Raw genomic sequence first — 23,742 nt, 5'->3', positions numbered from 1 at the left:
GCTGTCACCTCTCGTGGCTATAGCATTTCCCCATGGTCCTTTCTTAATGTACATTTTCCCAAGGGCGTCTACAGTGATTGCGTGGCATTCAGTTTCCTAGGACTTGGCTGTGGCTCACTGGTTGACCATAGGGTCTGTGTGTTTGGGGACAGACATGTTTGAGAATGATGATGGCAACAGAACCTTTAAAAAAACAAACCTGGGATGGAAACCAGTGATATTTGCTGCTTTAATTGTGACTTTTAAAGATGGGCAGATTCATAATAATTCCTTTTAAACTCATGATTAATGGCTCTAACCAGATGGCTTTTCACAAAGTTTAAAACACATTTTTTCATGTTTTTCTGAGAAGCAGACACGCTCCAGATGTCCACCATTGTTAGGGCTGGCTGGTGGGGGCTCAGCACACAGGCCAGCTCTTCTACAGGGTGCTGGGAGCCATCGCCACCGTGTGCCAGGGTCTGCATGGGTGGGAAGCTGGTGTTTTTTTAACTTGAACTGGGATATAGTTAGATGATGGATGTCACTATGTAGTCAGGCTGCAAGAATGCTGTGATCTGTGGGTGTTTTCTGTGTGGCACCTAGTGATATTTATTTCTCCTTTGGCTTTCAGTGATGAATGTTATAACTATTGAAGATTACAAGAGCACATACTGGCCCAAGTTGGATGGTGCCATAGATCAGCTGTTAACCCAGAGTCCGGGTGACTACATCCCCATCTCCTATGAGCAGATATACAGGTAAGTCGGGGCTGAGTGGGCGTGGCTGGAAAGGGTGCCCGTATGTGTGACTAACAGCAGCATGAGGCTGTGTATGCCTGTACCCTCTGTTGATTGGAGGTCTGCTTTATACCTCTTGAGTGGAGTGGTTTTCAGACCATGGTAGTCAACCACACTCTGTGAGATTCTCACCTCATCTTGGCACTCATCTCGCCCAGGAGGCAGACACTGTGGAGGTCAGCTAATGAAACAGGAGGGCCTGACCATGGTGCAGGGACACATAGATTGTCTCAGAGGGAGACTCTAGGTTAACCTGTTGCTGCTTGCATACAGTTTTTTTTCCCCCAAATCAGTGTTTTTATTAAATCAAGTTAAAAAAAATATGTTCACTGTAGAAAAGTGAATACCTTTTACAACTATATACATATATATGCAACAAACTACTGCGATTTTTATATTTAGCTTTTTAAAAGAAAGTGTAAACAGTGCACTGGTACGGAATGTCAGGTAATCCACTCTTCATCCTCTGCCTTCCACAAGTACTTTATGAGTCACATTAGAGTACCAAGCACCCAGTTTTGATGGAAAAGTAGTGTGACATATTGGTAGAATCTGTATCATTATTATCATAGTCATGTTTCCTGTGAGAGTAACAAATGAGCACCATTTAAACAGGTAATTTGGTGTGTATAAACTCAAATCTTTTTTTTTTTTTTTAAAGATTTATTCATTTTATTACAGCCAGATATACACGGAGGAGGAAAGACAGAGAGGAAGATCTTCCTTCCGATGATTCACTCCCCAAGTGAGCCACAACGGGCCAGTGCGCGCCGATCCGATGCCGGGAACCTGGAACCTCTTCCGGGTCTCCCACGCGGGTGCAGTGTCCCAATGCATTGGGCCGTCCTCGACTGCTTTCCCAGGCCACAAGCAGGGAGCTGGATGGGAAGTGGAGCTGCCGGGATTAGAACCAGGGCGCCCATATGGGATCCCAGGGCTTTCAAGGCGAGGACTTTAGCCGCTAGGCCATGGCGCTGGGCCCATAAACTCAAATCTTAAGATATGTACTAGCAGCCTACTAAACCACATAGCATTTGACTTTTTTAAAAGTTTAGTGATATACAGAATCTATATATCAAATCTGATAAATAATTCAGTCCCATTTTGCCATCTCATTTTTAAAATCCTTGACAGAAATTCAACCTGAGAAACTCAAGTATATAAACATGCATGTATATACACGTATAATGTTTCTGAAATACACATGTGCTGTATATATTCATATATATATATCTATATCTATATATAGATATATATATATTTAAATTTATTATTATTGGAAAGCCGGATATACAGAGAGGAGGAGAGACAGAGAGGAAGATCTTCCGTTGGATGTTTCACTCCCCAAGTGATCGCAACGGCCGGTGCTGCGCCGATCCAAAGCCGGGAACCATGAACCTCTTCCGGGTCTCGCACGCGGGTGCAGGGTCCCAAGGCTCTGGGCCGTCCTCGACTGCTTTCCCAGGCCACAAGCAGGGAGCTGGATGGGAATTGGAGCTGCCGGGATTAGAACTGGCGCCCATATGGGATCCCGGGGCGTTCAAGGCGAGGACTTTAGCCGCTAGGCCACGGCTCCGGGCCCAACATATGTATATTTTTAACTTGGAATAAATTTTATAAATGAAAACAAAATTGAATGTTTCTAATTAAAGTTTCATTTTAGCCAATCAGAAACATTGACTGGAAAAATTCTGAGGCCTAAGAGCTATCAAAATGCCTAGTATATTTCACTTATGAATCAAATGAGTGAAATCACCTGTTCATTAAAGAAATGTTTATCTTAATATCTTCTAATATAACAAAAAAATACTTTAACACTGAGTTTTCATTTTTTAAAAGTAAAATTATTAAAGAAATCTCACTAGTCTTCAAAAATACTGTTTTAAATGAATATAATTTTTAAATATTCAGTTATTCATTTAGAATCTGTATTTTAAAACTTTGCTTTGGGTGTTCCTCAAGTCACTATTTGCAACTCTGTTACCTGGCTCAGATTTCTTAGATTTATATCAATTTTATCTTTCAGAATTTGCTACTCTGTGTTACCTATGAGCAAACTGCATGAAATTTCAACAGCTTAAAAGTGAGAAATTCGATATGAACAAATAGTTCTAACTCTGTTTTGTTCCTCAGTTGCTGGTAAATGGAATGAGCAAATAACAAAATGAGGCGGGCAGCTTTGTGTGACACACCTGCTTATTCTGATACTCATTAGGAAAGCATTGAGAGCACCTGGCTGAATTGTTGCTCTATTCAGACTATAGATTTATCACCTGCTGTTAGATTACCTAGTAGTGATTAATAAAAAATGTAATCGACTCTTGCAAAGATATTATTTGTCCTTGTTTTTCATGTTTTCTACCTGAACATGGATTGGGAGAGAGCCAATTTTAATTTCAGAGTTGTAATCAGTCACTTTTTAGGCCTGAACTGATGATTTGATCAGTGGCTGTGCATCAGTATAGTGCTTTAACTCTAGACTGTGTTAAGTGCTTTTGTCATTCACTTAGTTTTTGTTTGTTTTTCAGTTGTGTGTATAAGTGTGTATGCCAGCAGCACTCGGAACAGATGTACAGTGATCTGATGAAAAAGATAACTAATCACTTAGAGAGAGTCTCCAAGGAGCTGCAGGTAAAGAATGATTGCATGATGTTTGGTTCCTTGAGATTTTTGACTGGTTGGAATTATCCTATCTAATACATTTAGAAGCTGTTAATTTGACTGTGGTGCAGGTTTATATAAATCATTGAATAGGTGTTGACCGAATCATCTAATCTTGAAATAGATTATGTGTTTGAAGGTTTAACAAATTGTGAAAATGTTTAGATTGACTGTATTTACAGACATTTATTGAGTCCAGTGATTAACATGTGATCATTTCTTTTATTTAAAACCTTAATTTTCTCTGTTAATATTTTGTGATTGTTATAAGAATATGTGTACATGTTAACTTTTCTCTGAAACTTCTGCCTCCTTAATTTCTAATATTTGTTGGGGTAAATAACCAAAGGTAACATTTTATGGCCAGTCTCTGTAGATGAACAGATTTTTCTCTAAATCTAGGATACATAGTAAAAGGCCTTTAAAAAAAATTATTTGAAAGAGTTAGAGGAAGAAACAGATTTTCCAAGTTCTGCAGCAGCAGCTGGGTGTGAGCCAGACTTGAAGCTAGGAGCCAGGAGTTTCCTTCAGGTCTCCCACTGGGTGGCAGGGGCCCAAGTACTTGGGGCATCTTCCATTGCTTTTTCCAAACCTTTAGCAGGAAGCTGAATAGGAGCAGCTGGGACGTGACCTGGCGCCCACGTAGGGTGTGGGTGGCTTCACCCTCAAGGACACAGTAGCGGCCCTGACAGAGGGTCTCTTGCTTCAAGTAACATCTGGATTCTTGATTCTTCTGAGTAAAGCTCCCAGGGCTTGAAGGTCAGCTACTATGTTTATGTCATCGCCAGATCTCGTTTTAGTTGTGATATAGAAGTAACGTGATATCTCAGATACACTCAGCAGTAAATTTCCACACCACAATCAGAAGGCGTTGTAATAGTTCTGAAATAATCACAGTTTCTAGCAAGAGCTAGAGTGTTTCTGGGCTTGAATATTCTTCCTCATTTACTTTATAGTCTGAAGTACCCTAGTCTGATTTACCAAAAACACTTGTCCTAACGAGCTTTTATTTTTCTTCAGTAAATCAGTCAAATATATAGTTCGACAGTTGTTAGTATTCACTAAATACAGAGTTTTTAGTAATTTTATATTTTGAACCTAGGCATTGTATATAAATTATAGGTGAAACTTGCAGATTATTCATGGACTCATGTTTTCAGATTTATGTGTTTGTTTTGAAAGAGTCCCTGAGAGAAGCAGGGATTTTGCGTAGGCTGGTTCTCTCACTTAATCCCCGCTCCTGTCCTCTCCACAATCCTTGCCTGAACTCGTTCATTTCCCTACTGACTGTCACCTTCTGTTTACTCGGCAGTTCCCTCATCCGGGTCACTGACATCTCTCAGATGTTTTAGGAAAATGCTTGTCTCAGCTGATTGCCCTGCCTTATTAATTTGCCTTGATGTATTTGACCAGTTTTTGGTAGAATGTTTGCATTGTGTCTGATTTGGGGGTATTGCTAAGAGTACTGCAGTGAGTGGTGAGTCTTGTATATTGTGCCATTCACTGCATCCATTTGTGGGTCACAGAATACTACTCCCATCACTCCCATAGCAGTGTCTGTTCCTCTTCACCCTGGTGGTACAACATATTATGAAATTTAGTAATTTTTACTTTTATATTGGGAGGGCGATGATTTTTTTTAAAGATTAAAGCATAAATTGGTATCTTGTGGATATTCCTATTTTTACAACTATCAATAAAGGTACAGGTGAATTATGATATGAAACCAGAGGATGTGGTTTATTTCTTTTTTTTTTTAAAAAAAGATTTGTTTATTTTTATTACTAAGTCGGATATACAGAGAGGAGGAGAGACAGAGAGGAAGATCTTCCGTTGGATGTTTCACTCCCCAAGTGATCGCAACGGCCGGTGCTGCGCCGATCCAAAGCCAGGAACCAGGAACCTCTTCCGGGTCTCACACGCGAGTGCAGGGTCCCAAGGCTCTGGGCCGTCCTTGACTGCTTTCCCAGGCCGCAAGCAGGGAGCTGGATGGGAAGTGGGGCAACCGGGATTAGAACCGGCGTCCATAAGGGATCCCGGTGCGTTCAGCGTTCAAGCGAGGACTTTAGCTGCTAGGCCACGGCTATGGGCCCAAGCCATTTCCTTTTAATGTTGAGAGACTCTGTAAGATGATGTTAGCACATTTAGTCAATAAGCATACAACTGCTGAGTGACAGGACTGAGGCCAGAGTCCCACCCAGGCTCTCGTGTTTCTGATCACTCTACTCTATTAATAGTTACTGTAGAATCTTGCAAAAGAGAGCATTTTGAAGGAAAACAAACATTCGTATAGGATATCACTGCTCAAATTAAAGATACATACTGATTCTAGAAATAAACCACATCTGGGCCTGGCGCTATGGCCTAGCGGCTAAAGTCCTCGCCTTGAACGCCCCGGGATCCCATATGGGCGCCAGTTCTAATCCCGGCAGCTCCAATTCCCATCCAGCTCCCTGCTTGTGGCCTGGGAAAGCAGTCGAGGACGGCCCAGAGCATTGGGACCCTGCACCCATGTGGGAGACCTGAGAGAAAGTTCCTGGCTCCTGGCTTTGGATCAGTGCAGCACTGGCCGTTGTGGCTCACTTGGGGAGTGAATCATTGGATGGAAGATTTTCCTCTCTGTCTCTCCTCCTCTCTGTATATCTGACTTTGCAATAAATAAATAAATAAATAGAAATGGCTTTACTAAAATATCTGTAATTCCTTATACTAAATTGTGAGGTTATGTTTTCCCTTCTGCTTCTGGCCTGGCAAATGCTTTCTCATTCTTTTCTAGTAAACTCCCTTTTGTGCACCCTTGTAAAGTCTTCCTAGAACTCTTGCCTTGCCCACAAAGTAGAACAGAACAGATTTTTGGCATTTTTTCCGTGAACTCAGCATCTTGGCAGTACAACGTTGTGTTGGACAGTGATGGGGTTTGATTGGTCCTGGTTCTGTGTCTGACTGCTGCACAGGCATTCCTTTGAGGGCAGGGGCCCTGTCTTGTTTTCTCCCTGGTGTCTGGCAGGATTACAACTCAGCAAATGTTTATTGGATGAATGCTTAGCAGCTAAATTTGACCTATCACAGTAGAGCGAGTAGGATAGTCAGGCTCAGATGACCACTTATCTTTGTTTTTCAGACGCTTGGGTGCTTTCTTAATTCATTCAGCATTTCAAGTATGTGGCCTGACATTGTGATCTTTGTTTCATGGAGACCTGAGGGCCGCTGTTGTAAGTTAGGGACAAGAGGACATGGCTGCTGTTATGAATCAGAAATGATCAGGTGGAGAGTTTTGTATATAGCTCTGGTTTTCATAATGAGTTGTAGCTGTGACCCAATACAGGAGTGTGGGGTGCATTGCATTTGCATATAACCTAAATTTAGTCGCAGAGTTGAATAAATCAGTGAGTTGATCCTACCAGGATGTGAGCCTGTGTTGAGGGCATCTGAACCAGCTTCGGGGTGGAACAGTTTTTATGTTAGACTGTGTCTCTATCCCAAAGCGTTATCTTGTGGGGGAAATGCAGAGTATTATGTGAAAGAATGTTCCATGTTTTCCAGTTAACTTCTGGTGTTGACTGAAACGGAGTGTTGGTTTTGGTGATTTTTACAATATTAATTTAGCGGACCTAATTATTTTATATGAAAGCATAATCTAACTTGCTGTGTCTTTGAAGAGAAACCACAGTTCTTTCATTGTGGAAACAATGACTTTTCCAATAATTTGGTGACCTTAGAAAGTGTTGTTCTTTTTGTTACATTAATAGAACCGTTTAACACATAGTTAAACTCACTTAGTATTCTCTTTCTGTTATGTTCCACTGGATGTTTTTCTTTCCTTTGGTTTGTTGCTGGATTTTTTTTAAGATTTATTTTATTTTTATTGGAAAGTCGGATATACAGAGAGGAACATCTTCTGTCCAATGAATCACTCCCCAAGTGGCCATGCCTGGAACTGCGCCAATCCAAAGCCAGGAGCCAGGAACTTCCCCCAGGTCTCATGTGGGTGCAGTGTCCCAAGACTTTGGGCTGTCCTCAACTGCCTTCCCAGGCACAGGCAGGGAGCTGGATGGGAAGTGGGGTTGCCGGAATTAGAACCAGGGTCCACATGGTATCCCGGCATGTTCAATGCTAGGACTTTAGGTGGCAGGCCATGGCGCTGGGCCCTGCTGGATTATTTAAAACTGGTGATATGTTTTGTCCTAACTTTTTTTCAAATGTCATTCTCCCCTCCAGTCTTAATTCCTCTCTTCTTTGAATATGATCATGAGTTCTGTATTCCTTTTTGCCTATCATCTCCAGAACCTCAAAGCACGAATTTTCTATTTTTCAGTGTACAGATGAATGGAAATGGGTGACCATGGAGAGAAAATTGGGCTCCAGTTGAGTAAATAACACTGATTAGTTTTGGAAGTTGAGCTGAAGCCTGTGGGGATCACTGCGTGGTGCGGGCTCGGCCCTCCCCCTCCCTCTCTGTGCATTTAGGTAGCTTCTTGTGAAGGTCTGACATCTGACTCGATGCCCTTTCGTTCAAAGCTGTTTCTGTCTCAGGTTTTAGATTGCATCTTCATCTGTGACTGCTATTTCCTGGGGTGCCTCAAGGAATTAGACAAAGATTAACAAATGAAATTAAAAGTCACAATTCACAATTTCTGTTAGTAGTAGACAGGCCAAAAAATAGGGAACTGTGAGCCTGAAGCAGTGTAGGGAAGGTGCCGCTAGCATGGTAGGAAGGTGGACTGGCGTGGTAGCCTTAGTTTACATGTGCAGCACCTTCTATGCTGGGCTTCTCCACTTCCCATCCAGCTCCCTGCTTATGGCCTAGGGCAGCAGTGGAGGGTGACCCAATGCCTCTTGGGACCCTACACCCTCTTGGGAGACCCAGCGGAAGTTCCTGGCGCCTGGCTTCGAGTTGGCTCAACTTTAGCCGTTGTGGCCATTTGGGGAGTGAACCAATGCATGGAAGATCTTCCTGTCTCTCCTTTGTGTAACTCTGCCTTTTAAATTAAAAAAAAAAAAGTGTGGAATGATGAGAGTCAGGAAATTAAGGGGAATGCAGCTATAACTATGTAAGTGTGAGGAGTGAGTTTGGGGGATGCGGAGATGTATTGGGCTGGAAGGGCTTGCTGAGCAAAGGGACACACTGCTAATCAGGAGTGATCATGCCAATGTGGGTTGTGCGATGTTACAGGGAGGTTGGGAGAAAAAGGTGAAAAGCAGGTTGGAGATAAATTGTAGAAGCCCTTTAATGCTTTGGGTTGCTTCAAGATGACATGGGGTGAAGAGGTTGCTGGGAGTAGGAAAGGATGAGACGTGAGGCAGCGAGTCTGCAGACGTAGGGCTTTACAGTGCCAGTCGCTTCCTGCAGTGCCGGGGTCCAGCGCGAGCTTCGAGGGCCTAGGATGGTTTCTTATCCGCTCATAATTCTGTTAGAGGAAGTGATGTGATAACATGACGTAATCTGAATTCGTGAGGAACTTCATGGGAATAGTTGTACGTTTTCTCCCACAAATAGCGGCCTGTTGTTTCCATCTCCACTGCCTGTTTTGCTTAACATGTGGGGTGTATGTACCTGTCTCCATTAGCTTGCATAATGCTTTCAAGGTTCACCAAGTTACAGCATCATTAATACTTGATTCCTTTTTAATGGTGAAATATTCTAGTAGGTGGATATGGAACATTTTGTTAATCTAAGTTTTTTATTTTAAATCATGGGGAAATTGTTCTTTTCTGACGTAGCAGTAAGCGTTTGGGTGGACATCCCAGTATTTTGTTCTGCCCCCTAGAATGTGGAGATTGAGTTGAATGCATGTGAATCCTTAGCTCTTGAAACTGTCTTAGGTGCCACTTCCTTTGACTGCATCCATACCCCGGGGCAATCCTAGTGAGGCCTTTTCCCCCAAGTAATGTGTTTGTTAATTTGCTTATTAAGAATGTATTCTCACTTTCACTAAGTGAAAGTGTCTTGTTTTGGTAGAGTGGCTTTACAGTTCAGTGGCACATTTGCCGAGGAGTTTTGCAGTGCTTTGGTTTCTGGGTGTTGCTCTGGGACTTGCACTGCGCACACCCCCTGCAAGCCCTGCGTGAGCCCAGCTTTGGTTCTGAAGCCAGGACAGTCACATTCCAGGGAGCGACCCATCCTGGGAGGGGGCGCGGCTGAGTCCCGGGAGGAGGTGGGCCATTTATTGGGCCTGCTCTTCAGATAGGGACAAATTTACAGTAGTTTGAGTAATTGTCAACTGTGTTTTATTAAAAATGTTAACCTGTTGGACTCTATACTTTGCATATGCTTGCTAAGAGGGAATCTCAACTGAACTTGAACTATGGTTATGCAACAAGGTGGAGGAACCCACCATGGGGGGAGGGTTTGGGGAAGTGTGGGGAGAATCCCAGTTCCTATGAAATTACAACACAATGTAATTAATGAATAAATTTAATAAAAATGTTAACCAATTACATCTAAACTATCCTTTTCATAAACAAGTACTTTTGGTAACTTGCTAACTTTGTGTTAGGCTTAATATATCCTTTTTTTCTCTGAAACTAATTCTGATAGGGGAAATGGGTGGATGCTGAATCATGATCAGTTATACTTAGCCTTGGTTCTCTTCACACACACCAAATTGCAGTTTGAAGGATTGCTCATGAGCCGAGCCGGAGTCCTGGTGCTTACAACCAGGGCAGAGGTTGCTTTGCTATTTGCTTTATGTCCTGTGGGTGGCAGCATGACTCAACCGGTGATCTGAAGTTTTATGTATGTTTTTCAAATGCACATAATTTGTGATCTTGGATTATGGAATTTTTTTAGGCTATCCTCCTACAAATTGCTGTTATTTGTGATCTTCCTAATTTTAAGTAAAATGAAAATGAAACAGCTTTTCAGTTTCACATGTATATTTTACTGGAAGTTTTTCTGAGAAATTAATTGGAGATTATTTGTTTGAAAGTCAGAGTTAGAGGAAGAAACACCCAGAGTGAAACCCTCCACTGGCTGTGTCACTTCCCAGATGGCCGCAGTGGCCAGGGCTAGGTCAGGTGGAACTTTGGGTTTGCTTTGTGATTGGCTGGGGCCCACATTCTTGGTCCCCCTTGTGCTGCTTTACTTGACTGTAGGCAGGGAGCTGGGTCACAAAGAGGCAGCCAGGACATGCACTGGTGCCCACATGATGCTGGTGTCATAGGTGGCACACTGAGGCCTTACCTGTTATGCCCCACTGCAGGCCCTTGGGGATTTATTTTTCAGTTGAAACCAGAACTTTGAAAGCACTTGTTGTTATCCAAGTTGTTGTTATTTCAGCATTTAGCAGTGAGACATTGTAACTGTGATGCTGTAGGCCTCTTTTGTAAAGTTCACTGCCATCTTCGGGAGACAGGGACCCTATCTGCTTCTCATTCACCTCGTAGGGCTTCACATACACCAGGGCCTGGACAGAGAGCTGGTAAAAATGCTTCAAAGTTCGGCCGTGGGGTTGGGGCCAAAGCAGCTCCTTGCAGTGTGGTGGCTGTGGGGTACCCCAGCCAGGCCGGACTCAATGCTGGGGACTCAGGCCAAAAGTCCTAGGCTTTGGGCATCGAGCTCTGGGGTTTTTAGGATATCTAATTGCTGCCTAGGGACACCCGTGGATAAGGCCAGCGTGAGTGAAGGTGACGGATAAATTCTGGGTGATTCCCAGCAGCAACGTCACGGAACTTTCTGATAAATGTGGGGACTGAGACCTGGTGGTTTGGAGGGGAGAGTCCATAAGATCTGTTTGGGCCAGACTGATTCACCAGCCCAAATGGGAATCCTGAGATGGGCTGTTAGTGTAGAGCATCACTGACTGCCACATGCCAGTCCACACCAAAGCTATGGATGGGGGCCTGTCTGGTAGGGCTAGGTACCAGTACCTGACTGGGTGGTGGAACAGTGGACGGGTCACACTTGGCAGGGTCCAGACACTATTCAGCATGTGAGAGAACCAGGTCCGGGGGTCGATTCTGTGGGGGAAGTGTGGGCCAAACCCTGTGGAAATATAAGTCCCAATGGTTAGCTCATGAGCTGGGTGGTGATGGGCTGAGCTAGGTGTGACCATGGAACCTGCCATTACTTATGGGTAAAGGAACCGACAACAGTCTGGGCAGGTCAAGGCAGCAGAACCCGAATGTGCATCCTAAAATAGGATGTGGGGTAGGCCGAGCTGCAACTGGAAGGGGTGGACCGGGCAGGGTGGAGCAAACCTCAACTCACAAGGAAGAAGAGAAGTCAGGATAGAGCACAGGTCATGCTGACCTAGGCTCTTACACCGGCTGGTCTGCATGAGCCAGGGATACTAGGCCACAGCATCGAAAGCAAATGCTGAGACAGGAGAGGGGCTAAGCCAACTGGGACAGAGCAACTATTGGCGTGCGTGTAATCTAGTGCTGGGAATAGGCTCAGCTGTGATAGTACACCATTGCTGGGTTGGGGTTCCCACTGGTGAGTGTGGGCCTGGAGTGGGGGCTGCGTTCTGGTCTGGATATGGCTGCAATCTCCCTTGGCACAAGTGTGAACTGGGGCTGGGTATACCTAGTCGGGTTAGACGCCAGCACCATCTGGTGCTCTGGAGAACCAGGGTAGATGTAGGATGGACTAGGCTAGGTCTCTGCCCCTACTGAGCCATGTGTGAGCAGTGTCTGGGTATGGACGAGCTTGGCTGGGCTGAATCATCCAAAAGGAAAAATTGGAATGGACTGAAGACCAGCAATGAGGGCTGGCGATGGACCAGACCCACCAGTACGCGCACGATCTGGCATAGGGAGAGGTTCTGATGGAGGAGCTTGGGAAATACCTCTGTTGGGACACAGTCCCTGTAGGTGAGCACAAGAATCATGATAGGGAGCAACCCAGACCAGGCCAGAGAAAGATACCCACTGGCATACATTTGGCATAGGTCGGGGGCAGACCAAGCTGAACCAGTTCACATCACCCGCTGGCAAATCCAAGCACCAGAATAGAGTGTGGGTCGGGCCAGGTTCGGTCATGACACAAACCAGTGCACATTACGGAATGCCAGCGTGAGGTGAGCCATACCAGATGTGGCTGCAGCGCCCAAACAGACACGTGAGAACCAGGGAGGGAGGGGGCAAAGCTGGCAGGGGGAATGTGGGCTCCCCTGCTGAACAACCACTCCCACTGGAGAGCGTGAGTTGGAATGGGGGCAGACCAGACCAGGTAGGACTGCAACACCTGTTGGCCTCATGTGAGCTAGATCAGGGAAAAGTTAGGCTGGGCTGACTGTTCTGACTTGTGCAAGCCAAAATTAGAGTGGGTGAGGGTTGGTTGGGCTTTGCCGCAGCATCAGCTGGCAAAGGCTGGCCCTCGGGTCTGTCAAGTTAAACTCCAGAACCACCTGGAGGGTGCATAATCCGGGAGGGGGAGTGGCCTAGTAGGGAAATAGTGGGCACCTCCCTCTTGGGTTACCACTCCCACTGGAGAGCACAAAAACCAGGACAGGGACAGGGGTGGCTAGACAGAAAGGCACCCGCCAGTATGTGTGTGGGCTGGATAGTAGGGTTGGTTGGGTTGAACTTGGCTTCAGTGCCCATTGACAGGTACAAGAGCTAAATGGGATGTGGGACAGACTGAACAAGTTTGCGGTACATCCTGGCAAACATGGGAACCAGGGTAGGGGTCAGGGCTTGTGGGGGTTATGGGAAGTCGCCCCAACTAGGCTGCAGCTCCCACTGGTTTGCAGGAGGGCCGAGTATGAAGTGGGCAGGATCGGGCTGGACTGCAACACTCGTTGGTTCACATGGAAGACAGGGCTAGAAACAGAACTGACCCAGCAATTGCAACCACCAGCATGTGCACAAGGTGATTTGGGCTGTGGACTGTGTCAGACCCTGTACTGGCAAGTACATACAAGAATCAGGTCTGGGATCATCTCAGACGAAGTTTCTTTGGAGATCCCTCCAGCTGAACTGCTCATCTCAGAACCCCAACCATGAAGAAACTGTCAGCCAGTGGATCCTGAATAGGTTTCATCACGATTAGAACGGCGAGACTGGCAGCAATTCAGAACTGTTGAACTATCAAAACTGCTCGGAGCGTGCCTCACGTCGGGGACATGGGATGGGTAGGAGGCTGGGTGGGGTTTTTCTCTTTGCTTCTCCCCTGACCCCCAGATATAGGCGAAAAAAATAATGTGGAAGCAATGGTCTTACTTACTTTCCTGTAGCCCTTGACCCTTTGTACCTTAATCAACTGTGTAAGAATAATTTAAAAAAAAAGTGCGTCGAAGTTGATGAAAAGCACGTTCCTGCTTTGCAGATGAGATTGTGAGAAGCATCCACATCACACAGTCCAGCAGAAACAACATCATGAAATTAGGAACTAGAATGTGTAAAGAGCAGGGGAATAAAATCATTTAGTAATAGCCAGTTACTATGCATTTATTATCATAGTATGAAGAGTATAGTTATTTTTTGTGTTCTTTTTAAAATAGACCATGTGCTTTGAAGTGACTATATACTTAGGAAAGGGGGAAACTTTCCTTTCATAAACAAATAGGGAATGACACTGTGGCACAGTAGATTAAACCTCTGCCTGTAATGCTTGCTTCCCATATGGGCACTGATTTAAGCTCTGCTGCTCCACTTCCAAACCACCCCTCTGATAATGGCCTGGGGAAATGAAAGATGGCCTAAGTCCTTGGGCACCTGCACCCATATGAGAGACCGAGAGGAAGCTCCAAGCTCTTAGCTTTGGACTGGCCCAGCGCTGGCCATTGTGGCCATTTGAGGAGTGAACCAGCAGATGGAAGATCTCTTTCTGTCTCTCCCTCTCTTTCTCTGTCAATCTGCCATTCCAATAAAAGTAAATAAATCTTTAAAAAAATAAGCAAGTAGTGATATGTTGCAGTGTTTGCTAGGTATTAGAAGATGAGCTGTTTAGAAAAACAAGCAGTTATCCTGATTTATCTGATTTTTGATGATATTTTATCCATTCAGTCCTTAAACTTTATTTAGCTGCTCAGTGTTTCCTGGCCACTCAGAGAAATTTAGAATTAGAACCCAAAACAGCTCATGAGTATGTGGAGAAAGGATCCCAGAAGCCAGACTAAAGGTCAGTTCATTGTTCAAGCCTCAGTAGTGTTTGGGAAATGAGAAAAGCCTTGTTTTAGAAATACATGGAGCAGTTTTTTATGTGGTTGCAGTAGAAGTTACAGTAGTAGTTAACTTTTTACAGATTTCCTTATTTATTTATACTTGAAAGGTTGGGAAGCAGACACACAAAGAGAGTCGTCAGCCTTTCACTGGCTCACTCTCCGGATACCCTAGCAGCTGGGCCTGGGGCAGACAGAAGCCGGAGCCGGGACCTCCATTTGGGTCTCCTCTGTGGGCGGCAGGGACCTGGGGTTTTGGGACATCGTTTCAGGTGCCATAGTCCAGTCGCCAGGCCTTGAACCAGGCAGTCCTGTGTGGTGTATGTTATCTCAAGTGTTGCTTAAGCCACTACAAGCCCCAGGCCCGAGGAGCCGTTGAGAGACGGGACGCACATGTAGATAATCTTAGTGTTAACTCTTGTCTCTGTCTTCTACCTTCTCTCTTTTAATCTTGAATAAAAAGCCCTTGATTAAGCTGTCTTGTCTATAGCTTACTAACGTTGGGTATTATTTTGTTATGGAAATAATATCAGCACAGCAAGAGTAGCAATGGAATGTTAGATGTATTTGTCTCTTTGGGAGGGAATTCCACTTGTGTGTATTCACACTGATGCACCCAGATGGCATGGATTGCTGCTGGGGCCTCAACAGGGGGTCCAATGTTGCATTGCTCCAGACTCATGGAATAAGCTGGCTAGACTCAGCCATGGCGAACGCTAGTTGATTGTGCTAAATCAGTCGTGAAGAGGCGAATAATTTGATGTGGAAAATAGTGTTAGGATCCTTGAGATTGAGACCAGGTCCTTTAGTAATAAATGCTGAAAGATCATGAAGAAAGTGAAAAAAGTGAAAAAAGTGAAAAAATTTAACTCTGTCTCTGTTAAATTCCCCATCTTTTTGCTCGTGTTGTCTACTTTGTCTGTTGGGTCGCTTTAAATATGAAGTGTACTTATTCTAAAGTCTGCGTAAGACAGTGTCATCATGTGGATTACTTTTGCATCTGAAGCTTCCATCTGCTGGTTTACTCCCGAGAAGTGCAACAAAGCTGGGGTTTGGCCAGGCAGAAGCCAGGAGCCTGGCACTCAGCCTATGTCTGTCACACTAGTACCAGGGCTCCAAGTCCTGGAGCCACCATCTGCTTGCTTCCCAGGGTGCACATCAGCAGGAAGCTGGATCAGAAGCAGAGCTGACACTCACACCAGACTCTGCTTGGGATGACAAGGTCCCAGGTAGGATCTTTTTTTTTTTTTTAATGGAATGCTTTTTTTTTTTTTTAAGATTTTATTTTTATTGGAAAGTCAGATTTTACAGAGAGAAGGAGACAGAAAGATCTTTCATCTGCTGGTTCACTCCCTAAGTGGTCGCATGGGCCAGAGCTGAGCTGATCCGAAACTGGGAGCTTCTTCCAGGTCTCCCACGTGGGTGCAGGAGCCCAAGGCTCTGGGTCATGCTTCACTGCTTTTCACAAGCAGGAAGCTGGATGGGAAGTGTAGCAGCTAGGATATGAACCGGCACCTATATGGGATGCTGGTGCATTCAAGGAGAGGATTTAGCCAGTAGGCTGTTGTGCAGGGGGTCCCATAGGTAGTATCTTAACCTCTATGTGCCAAACCAAGCACCTGTCCCATGTTCATTCTTGACAGAGGGTTGTATTTTCTTGCCTTTTTGGGTGTTTCTTAGTTTTTAACTGTTGGACGTTGTGTATAGAAAGTAGAGACTGAGATGAATGGGTAATGTTTATGCCTAGAAAGGGCTACACTGTTCTGCCAGGTTGTTAGCATGAGGAGTTGAGCTAGTACAACAGTGTTGAGCTGGATTGGGAGTTATTGTTGTGTTACGCTAATATTGCCAGTGGTGGGCTGTCTTTGCCCTGTTCTTAGTATGATTTAGGTGGATTCTTTTCGGTGCTTCTGCTCTGCTCTCGGCTCTTACAGGCCTTGGCTGCATAGGGAGGGGGCAGAGATTGTTCCTTTGTGTTGTCTCGCGTTAGTGGTGAATGGTCATTGTTACATGCTTAATGTGACATGAAGGTGGCAGAGGCGGGGCAGGTGTTGTGTGTATATTTGAGGGGCTGTCTTGCACATGCCTAAGTCATAGGTAGTCCCTGTTCCCTGAGGCCAGGAGTGGGGCTGTCTCAGTGTTCCCATCCACCTAGACTGTTTACATGTAGTCTCTTCCTTCTTGGTTGAAGGTCTGTCCAGGAGTTAGCTGGACTGATAGTAAATGTCTTGATGGGTCTCACAAGCCTCTGTCAGAATAGTCGGGGCTGCTGTTGTACCATGTGAATGAGTGCACTTTGCTCTGATTTAATACAATTTTTCTTTGTAAAACTAGATGGCCAGATTGGCCCTGCAGGCTCTAGATTGTTGGTGCCTGGCCTACATTAAGACGCTTTCCTTTCTGTGCTTCTTGTGGTGACCAAATTTATTTGGTGTTTTCTTGGGAAAACAGCTGCCTGCGATGGCCCTTGGGAGTGAGCCAGCTTCTTGCTCTTGTCTCCACAGAAGTGTAATTTTGGTTTGAATAGTGCAGGAACGCAGCAGGAGTGCATTCTTGACCTTGCTGATCATACGAGCCCAGGAGGACTGCTGGGTATGCCCATCTTGCAGCAGTGACAGCTTTCACCTCGGATCACAGAAGGGTCACTAGGGTGCAGGGGCTGTCTTCCCCCTTCCCTGCAGTGAATGGCGTTTGCTTTGAACAGAAGGTTCTAAGACACAGGCTGTGTGTTTGGCATTGGCAGCCTCTCACCACCTTTTTTGTTTTTAAACCAGTGGTGGACCGAGTGTAGCATTCGTGGATTTCTTCAGTAGTCCTGCATCATCTTCATTCCTAGACAGACCCAGCACGTCTGTCCATGAAATTGGTGCTCTCAGTTCCCCTTTGCCACCCCAGCTTTCTCCAGGATCTTGGAAGCCTGTGGGAAAGTTGATGAGGAGCTGGGGCCTTCCCGTGTTGAAGCTTCTAGGAATCCTATACTCTTGGTTCACGCTTGGCTTTTAAGAATCGTCTCTTTTTCCTGCCTACTTATATATATTGATTTGTTTGAAAGGTTAGAGTGACAGAGGAAGGGATAGAGAATTTTTACCTGCTGGTTCACTCTGCAAATAGTTGCAACAGCTGCGACTGGGACAGGCCAGTGACTCGGAGCTCCATCCTGTCGCAACTACTCGGGCCTGCTGCTCCCTTCCCCAATGCATTAGCAGAGAGCTGGATCGGGGGCTCCCAGATATGATGCCAAGATCAGAAGCCATGGCTTAACCTGCTGTGGTCGCCCCCTTTCACCTGCTTTTGCGGTCGCCAGTACCAGTAGTGAAATAGTATAGCCTTTCTTGCCTTAGAGGGGCTGCCTACTCATTGAAATTCATTTCACTTGGACATTGTGAGGGTAAGAAAGAAACTTGTGTTCAAAACCTGATGATTTAGGCTTCCCCAGCCTTTTCTGAACATAAAGGTGGAAGTGATGATGTCTTGATGCTTCTGTAGTCTAAGCTGGGTGAAACTCCACAGCTTTTTAAATGACTTAGAAGAAAAATTTTACACTAGGCGAGAAGCTGTTGACTTTAGGAGAAAACTCACTGTAGTCTGACATCAGGTGATGTGAGGTCTTTTTACTAATTCCAGTGTGGTTTGTGCTAAATTGTTTCTTGTCATCCAGTCCGTGTGCTCTGTTGGGTAGGTGGACGGGCGCCGCCTGTCATCCTTCTTGACCCCTGCGCAGTTCCTTCCTCTTGTCTCCTTTCCGAGTTAAAAAGAAGCCTAAGGGACAGGTCTCGAAGGGCCTTGTAGCTGCTGGGCCAGCTCAGCTATTCTCTGAAGCCCCTGGAGTTCTCATTAAACACTTCCAGAAAGTTCCCAGGCGGGGCCTTGAAATGCCGCCAGAGATTGTGCAGCTGCTAAGGAGACCCTGGTGAGAACTGGAAAACGATTCTCCCTGAGGGCTGTGAGCCTGTGGAAATGCCACACTGTTCCAGAGGCTGGAATTTTTGTTCCGACCAAAGGAGCACAGTGCATCTTAAGGTAAATATAGTAAGATGGTGTTTTGCTGAATCCCAGTGCTTATCGGGATTCAAAGTGACCCTGCAGCTCTGAGTAGAAAACAGCCAAGTGCAGCCTGAGGGCCAGTAGTGGGAGCCTGGCGAGGTGGGCAGTGACACGGCCAGACACTTGTTAGGCTTATGTCATGTAAAGAGACTTGGTCTGAGAGAGATGTTGACACATATAGCTAAGGTAGAGGAGGTCATGGTGTAATCCATATTAGTTAAAAACACATACACACAGGAAAACAGAAGTGTAAAAATGCCCTGGTGTGTGTGTGTATTTACATATATGTATATAGATAACATCAGATATGTTTTCTTTTAAAATGAATAAGATAAATACATTCTCTTTCAGGTTAAAAATTTTCTAAAATTTTACTGTTCACAAAATAACTTCTCTATGAAGTTCTTCGTTGCAGCATTGACTAGTAACTAGATTAGTGACAAGATGCCAGTATGGGATCTGACTAAACATTAATTAAGATATTGAATTTAGAAGAAAAAGTGTCTTTGAAGTATGTTCTCTAAGTTGTTTATGAACTTGTGAGCACTCCCGAAATCCTTGCAGGGTTTCTGAAAATCCAGACTGGGTTCTGAAATTGCTGATATTGTCACAGCGTCGCTGTTAGCTCCGGTGCTGAGCTGCAGTGGGAAGAGCTGCCGCCTTCCTGCGGTGATATTAAATTGTGACTTTGCATACTCTCTCAAGAAGGGCAAGTGCATACCAAACTGCAGTGGTTGTTTGAGAAACACTTTGCATGGCTGTGTGAGTTTTCATTTGAGTACCCCACCCACACTGAAACGCTTTTGTTACTTGAATGACTGACAAACTGATCTAGAGATTTAGCTTTGGCTCAGAAACGAGTGAAATTAAGTCTCTTTCTTCAACTGACAAGGTTTGTTACTAATAAATAAAATTTAAACTTTGCAGTGGGTTTTAGGATTTAGGAATATTTGTGTCAACTACTATAACACACTTAGTCTCCTCACCTGAGATGGTGTTGCTCTGTGCAGCTGTGTTGGGATTTAACTCAGGTGAATTAGCATTTTCCTAATGACTCATGTATGAAGTTATAAAATTTATGCACAGGGCCCGATGCAGTAGCTTAGAGGCTAAAGTCCTTACCTTGAATGTGCTAGGAACCCGTATGGGTGCCTGTTCTAATCCCGGCAGCCCTGCTTCCCATCCGGCTCTCTGCTTGTGGCCTGGGAAAGCAGTCAAGGACGGCCCTAGTCCTGGGACCCTGCACCCGTGTGGGAGACCCAGAAGAGGCTCTGGGTTCTTGACTTCAGATCGGCTCAGCTCCAGCTGTTGCAGCCACTTGGGGAGCGAATCAGCGGACCAGAGATGATCTTTTCTGTCTCTCCTTCTCTTTGTATATCTCATTTTTTAGTAAAAATAAAATAAATCTTTAAAAAAATGTATGTATAAAGATTTGTTCAAAGTAACAGATTAGGTAAGGTTTTAATATTATGAGTGAAAACAGGTCTCTCATTTATAGTTTTTATATCAATGTTAAGGTCCAGCTCCCTTGTTGTGGCCTAGGAAGGCAGATGAGAGGATGGCCTTGGGACCCTGCACCCATGTGGGAGACCCGAGAGAAGCTCTTCTTTCTTGGCTTCAGATCAGTTCAGCTCCGGCTAGTGCAACCACTTGGGGAGTCAACCAGTAGATGGAAGAGCTTTCTCTGTAACTCTTTCTCTTTGTCTATCTGCCTTTCCAATAAAAATAAATAAATCTTTTTTAAAAAGGCAGGGTTAGAGTCTTCTGTCTGCTTGTTCACTCCCTAAACGGTCACACATTTGCCAGGAGCCTGGAACTCTATCCTGGTCCTCCATTTGGGTGGCAGGGATCCAAGTACTTGGGCCATTTCACACTGCTTTCCCAGGTACATTATCAGGGAGTTGAATTATAAGTGGAAGAGCTGGGCCTTGAATCTGGTTCTCCTATGGAACACTAGCGTCATAGGCAGCAGCTTAACACTCTGTGCCACAGTACTCACTTCCCACCTCATCTGACACTTTCTCCTTCTCCTTCTTATTTATTTATTTATTTTAATTTTAAGGGCAGAGTTACAGAGAAAGCGAAATCTTCCATCCGTTTTTACTCCCCAAATGGCTCTGATAGCTGGGGCTGGGCTGGCGTGAAGACAAGACTCTGGCGCTCTGTCCCTATATCCTGTGTGGGGAGGGCATCTTCCGCTGCTTCCCAGGCTCATCAACAGAGAGCTGGATGGTCAGCAAACAGCTAGGGCTCGAACCGGTGCCCACATGGAATGCCAGTGTCCTAGGTGGTGTCTTAACTCACTGTGCCACAGTCAATTCATTATTTGTCACAAGTAAGAATGGAAATATGTCCTTCTGCCATTATTGCAAATTTCAAGATATCTGAGGAAAAGTTAAAACAAGAGTAGTGTAATAATATTTTTCTGGTAGCTTTTTTCCCCCTTGTTTGAGAAAAAAGGAATCTTGCTTATAGTCACTATTACATTTAATATCTAAGCTAAATACTATTGTCTTGAAATAATCAAATCCGTACTGGTTTCCCCATTGAGGCACAGAGTATACTGGACTTAACATTTAGGGAGGAATAATTTAGCTAGGTTTTGAAAATGACATTTATTTCTAGAGTCCTAGGAAAGAAATTGGATTTGTCTTAGAAGACTTACATAATTTATAGACCCATCATTTAAAAGGTTTTGAATAAGTACTACATTAAATGTAAAAGTAAAAAAAAGCTAAGTGTTCTGACTTTTGATTCAGTACATCGAGTAACTTTTAATTCTTATAACCTTTGAGACCTTGTGAAGAAAGAGAAATTTTATTCTAAAGACTTATTTATTTCAGAGGCTAAGTTACAGAGAAAAGGGATGGTATGGTTGGAGAGAAAGAGATACGCTGGTTCACTCCTCAAATGGCTGCAATGGCCAGGGCTGGGCCAGGCCAAAGCCAGGAGTCGGGATCTTCTTCCAGGTCTCCCACATGGGTGGCAGGGGTCCTGGGACTTGAACTCTGATCCACTGCTTTCCGGTGCATTAGCAGGGAGCTGGATCAGATGTGGAACAGCTAGGACTTGAACCTGGGTCTGTATGGGGCGACTGGCTAAACCTGCTATATAGCACAATGTTGGCCGTGAGGTTCTTACTTTAAAACTTTTGGATAATATGTCTCTTATGTCTAAGGGGAAAGTTAGTGCAATAACTTTTTAATAATACTTCAAAGTTTATTCTTTGAATGCTGGGTTTTCATTTCCAGTGATCTGTGAAGCAGTTTAGAGGAAGATATTAGATATGATCCTGTGCATTAGTTGTACTTAAAACTGTGATTATAATGTGTAACTTATTTTTCCCAACTTTTTAGCTAGCAAAGTATGCTTTTTAAAATGTATTGGATTTGGGGGCTGGCAAGGTAGTCTAGCAGGCTCATCCTCCACTGTGGTGTCAGCACCCCATGTGGACCTGCTGATTTGTGTCCCATCTGTCCCACTAAGGATCTGACTCCCTGCTTATGGCCCGAGAAAGCAGCAGAGGATGGCTCATGGTATTTGGCCCTGTACCTATGAAAGAACCAGAGGAAGCTCCTGGCTCCTGGTTTTGGATCAGCTCAGCTCCTGCCATTTGGGGAATGAACCACTGGATGGAAAATAACCTCTCTCCATCTCTCCTTTTCTTTATAAATCTGCCTTTCAAGTAAAAATAAACTTGCGGATTTTTGTTTAAATATTAGATAAATGAGTAGTTAATTCAGAAAGGAATTTTTACTGTTAATTGATTCATATGTATGTATACCCAATCTTCGAAGCATTTATGAAAAAATATATAATGAATATAGATCAGATTTCAAAAAAATTTTCACAGCAAAATGATTTTTTCACACTGAAAGCATTAACTTGCTATAATGTATCTCGTTAGGATCCAGAGAAGTACAAGATGGCAGTAAAGAGACCCTTTCAGAGCAACGTGAATTCTGCGAGAGGGAGAATGAATATCAAGTTTACAGTGAAGGTTGAGTGGGAGAATGGTAAAACCATTGCTTATGGGGACAGTTCCCCCAGTGGACAACCTGTGTTAAAGAAGGGATGAGCTGGGCCCTGCACCCATAGCCTAGTAGCTAAGATCTTACATGGGTGCTAGTTCTAATCCCAGCTGCTCCACTTCCCATCCAGCTCTCTGCTTGTGGCCTAGGAGGGCAGTCGAGGACGGCCCAGAGCCTTGGGACCCTGCATTCTTGTGGTAGACCTGGAGGAGACTCCTGGCTCCTGGCTTTGGATTGACTCAGCTCCAGCCATTGTGGTCACTTGGGGAGTGAACCAGTGGATAGAAGATCTTTCTATCTGTATCTCCTTCTCTCTGTATATCTGTCTTTCCAATGAAAATTTTAAAAAAAGAAAAAGACAAAAAAGGGAAAGGATGATCTGACTTGGTAATGAAGCAAGCCCTCAGTGGCTGAGCGTTCACGTCACGGTTATTGGTCGTTGAAGCTGGGTCATTAACAGCAGAAACAATGCCATGCATCTTCTCAGTTGGCTCATTCTTGAACAATTCTAACTGAGCAGAGCAAGCTTCCTGCTTAGTGGCTGTCCAAGTGCACCAGACCAAGAACTTAGGATGCAGTTTTAACCCGTAGGTTCAAGATCCTGAAATGTTTTCCCCAAGGATAGTCAGAGGAATTGGAGCGTGGCTGAAGCAGTGTGATGCTGAGGACAAAGAGCAGTTGAAGCAGTAAGCTGTCAGCAGGCAGAGCCAGTGTGAAGGTCGGGCGTGAGGCTCCCGGCCGCCGTGGGGCAGGCAGAGCCGGTGTGAAGGTCGGGGTGAGGCTCCCGGCCGCTGTCGGCAGCATCCAGGCAGAGCCGGTGTGAAGGTCGGGCGTGAGGCTCCCGGCCGCCGTGGGGCAGGCAGAGCCGGTGTGAAGGTCAGGGGTGAGGCTCCCGGCCGCTGTCGGCAGCATCCAGGCAGAGCCGGTGTGAAGGTCGGGGGTGAGGCTCCCGGCCGCCATGGGGCAAGCAGAGCCGATGTGAAGGTCGGGGTGAGGCTCCCGGCCACAGTTTCTTGTGATGCCTAAAGCATTGTCCTTGTTGGCTTTCTGGAGGGCCGAAGCACAACATCTGCTTGTTCTGAGAATGTTGTGAGAAGGCCAGAGCTTTAGCACAAAAACTTT

General features: G+C 44.9%; 1 protein-coding gene across 2 annotated transcripts in view; it reads left to right on the top strand.

Moving 5' to 3' along the window:
* CACUL1 (CDK2 associated cullin domain 1) overlaps nucleotides 1-23,742 on the top strand; it is a 70,537-nt gene that overhangs the window by 26,735 nt on the left and 20,060 nt on the right. For both annotated transcript variants that reach the window (XM_058672062.1, XM_058672063.1), the window contains exons 2-3: nucleotides 614-740; nucleotides 3,308-3,410. In XM_058672062.1, the coding sequence (XP_058528045.1) occupies nucleotides 614-740; nucleotides 3,308-3,410 (230 nt within the window). The remainder of the gene's footprint in view (nucleotides 1-613; nucleotides 741-3,307; nucleotides 3,411-23,742) is intronic.

Source organism: Ochotona princeps, chromosome 13, assembly GCF_030435755.1.
Source record: "Ochotona princeps isolate mOchPri1 chromosome 13, mOchPri1.hap1, whole genome shotgun sequence".
NCBI classification, from domain to species: domain Eukaryota; kingdom Metazoa; phylum Chordata; class Mammalia; order Lagomorpha; family Ochotonidae; genus Ochotona; species Ochotona princeps.
This window is presented reverse-complemented; position numbering and strand designations above follow the sequence as displayed.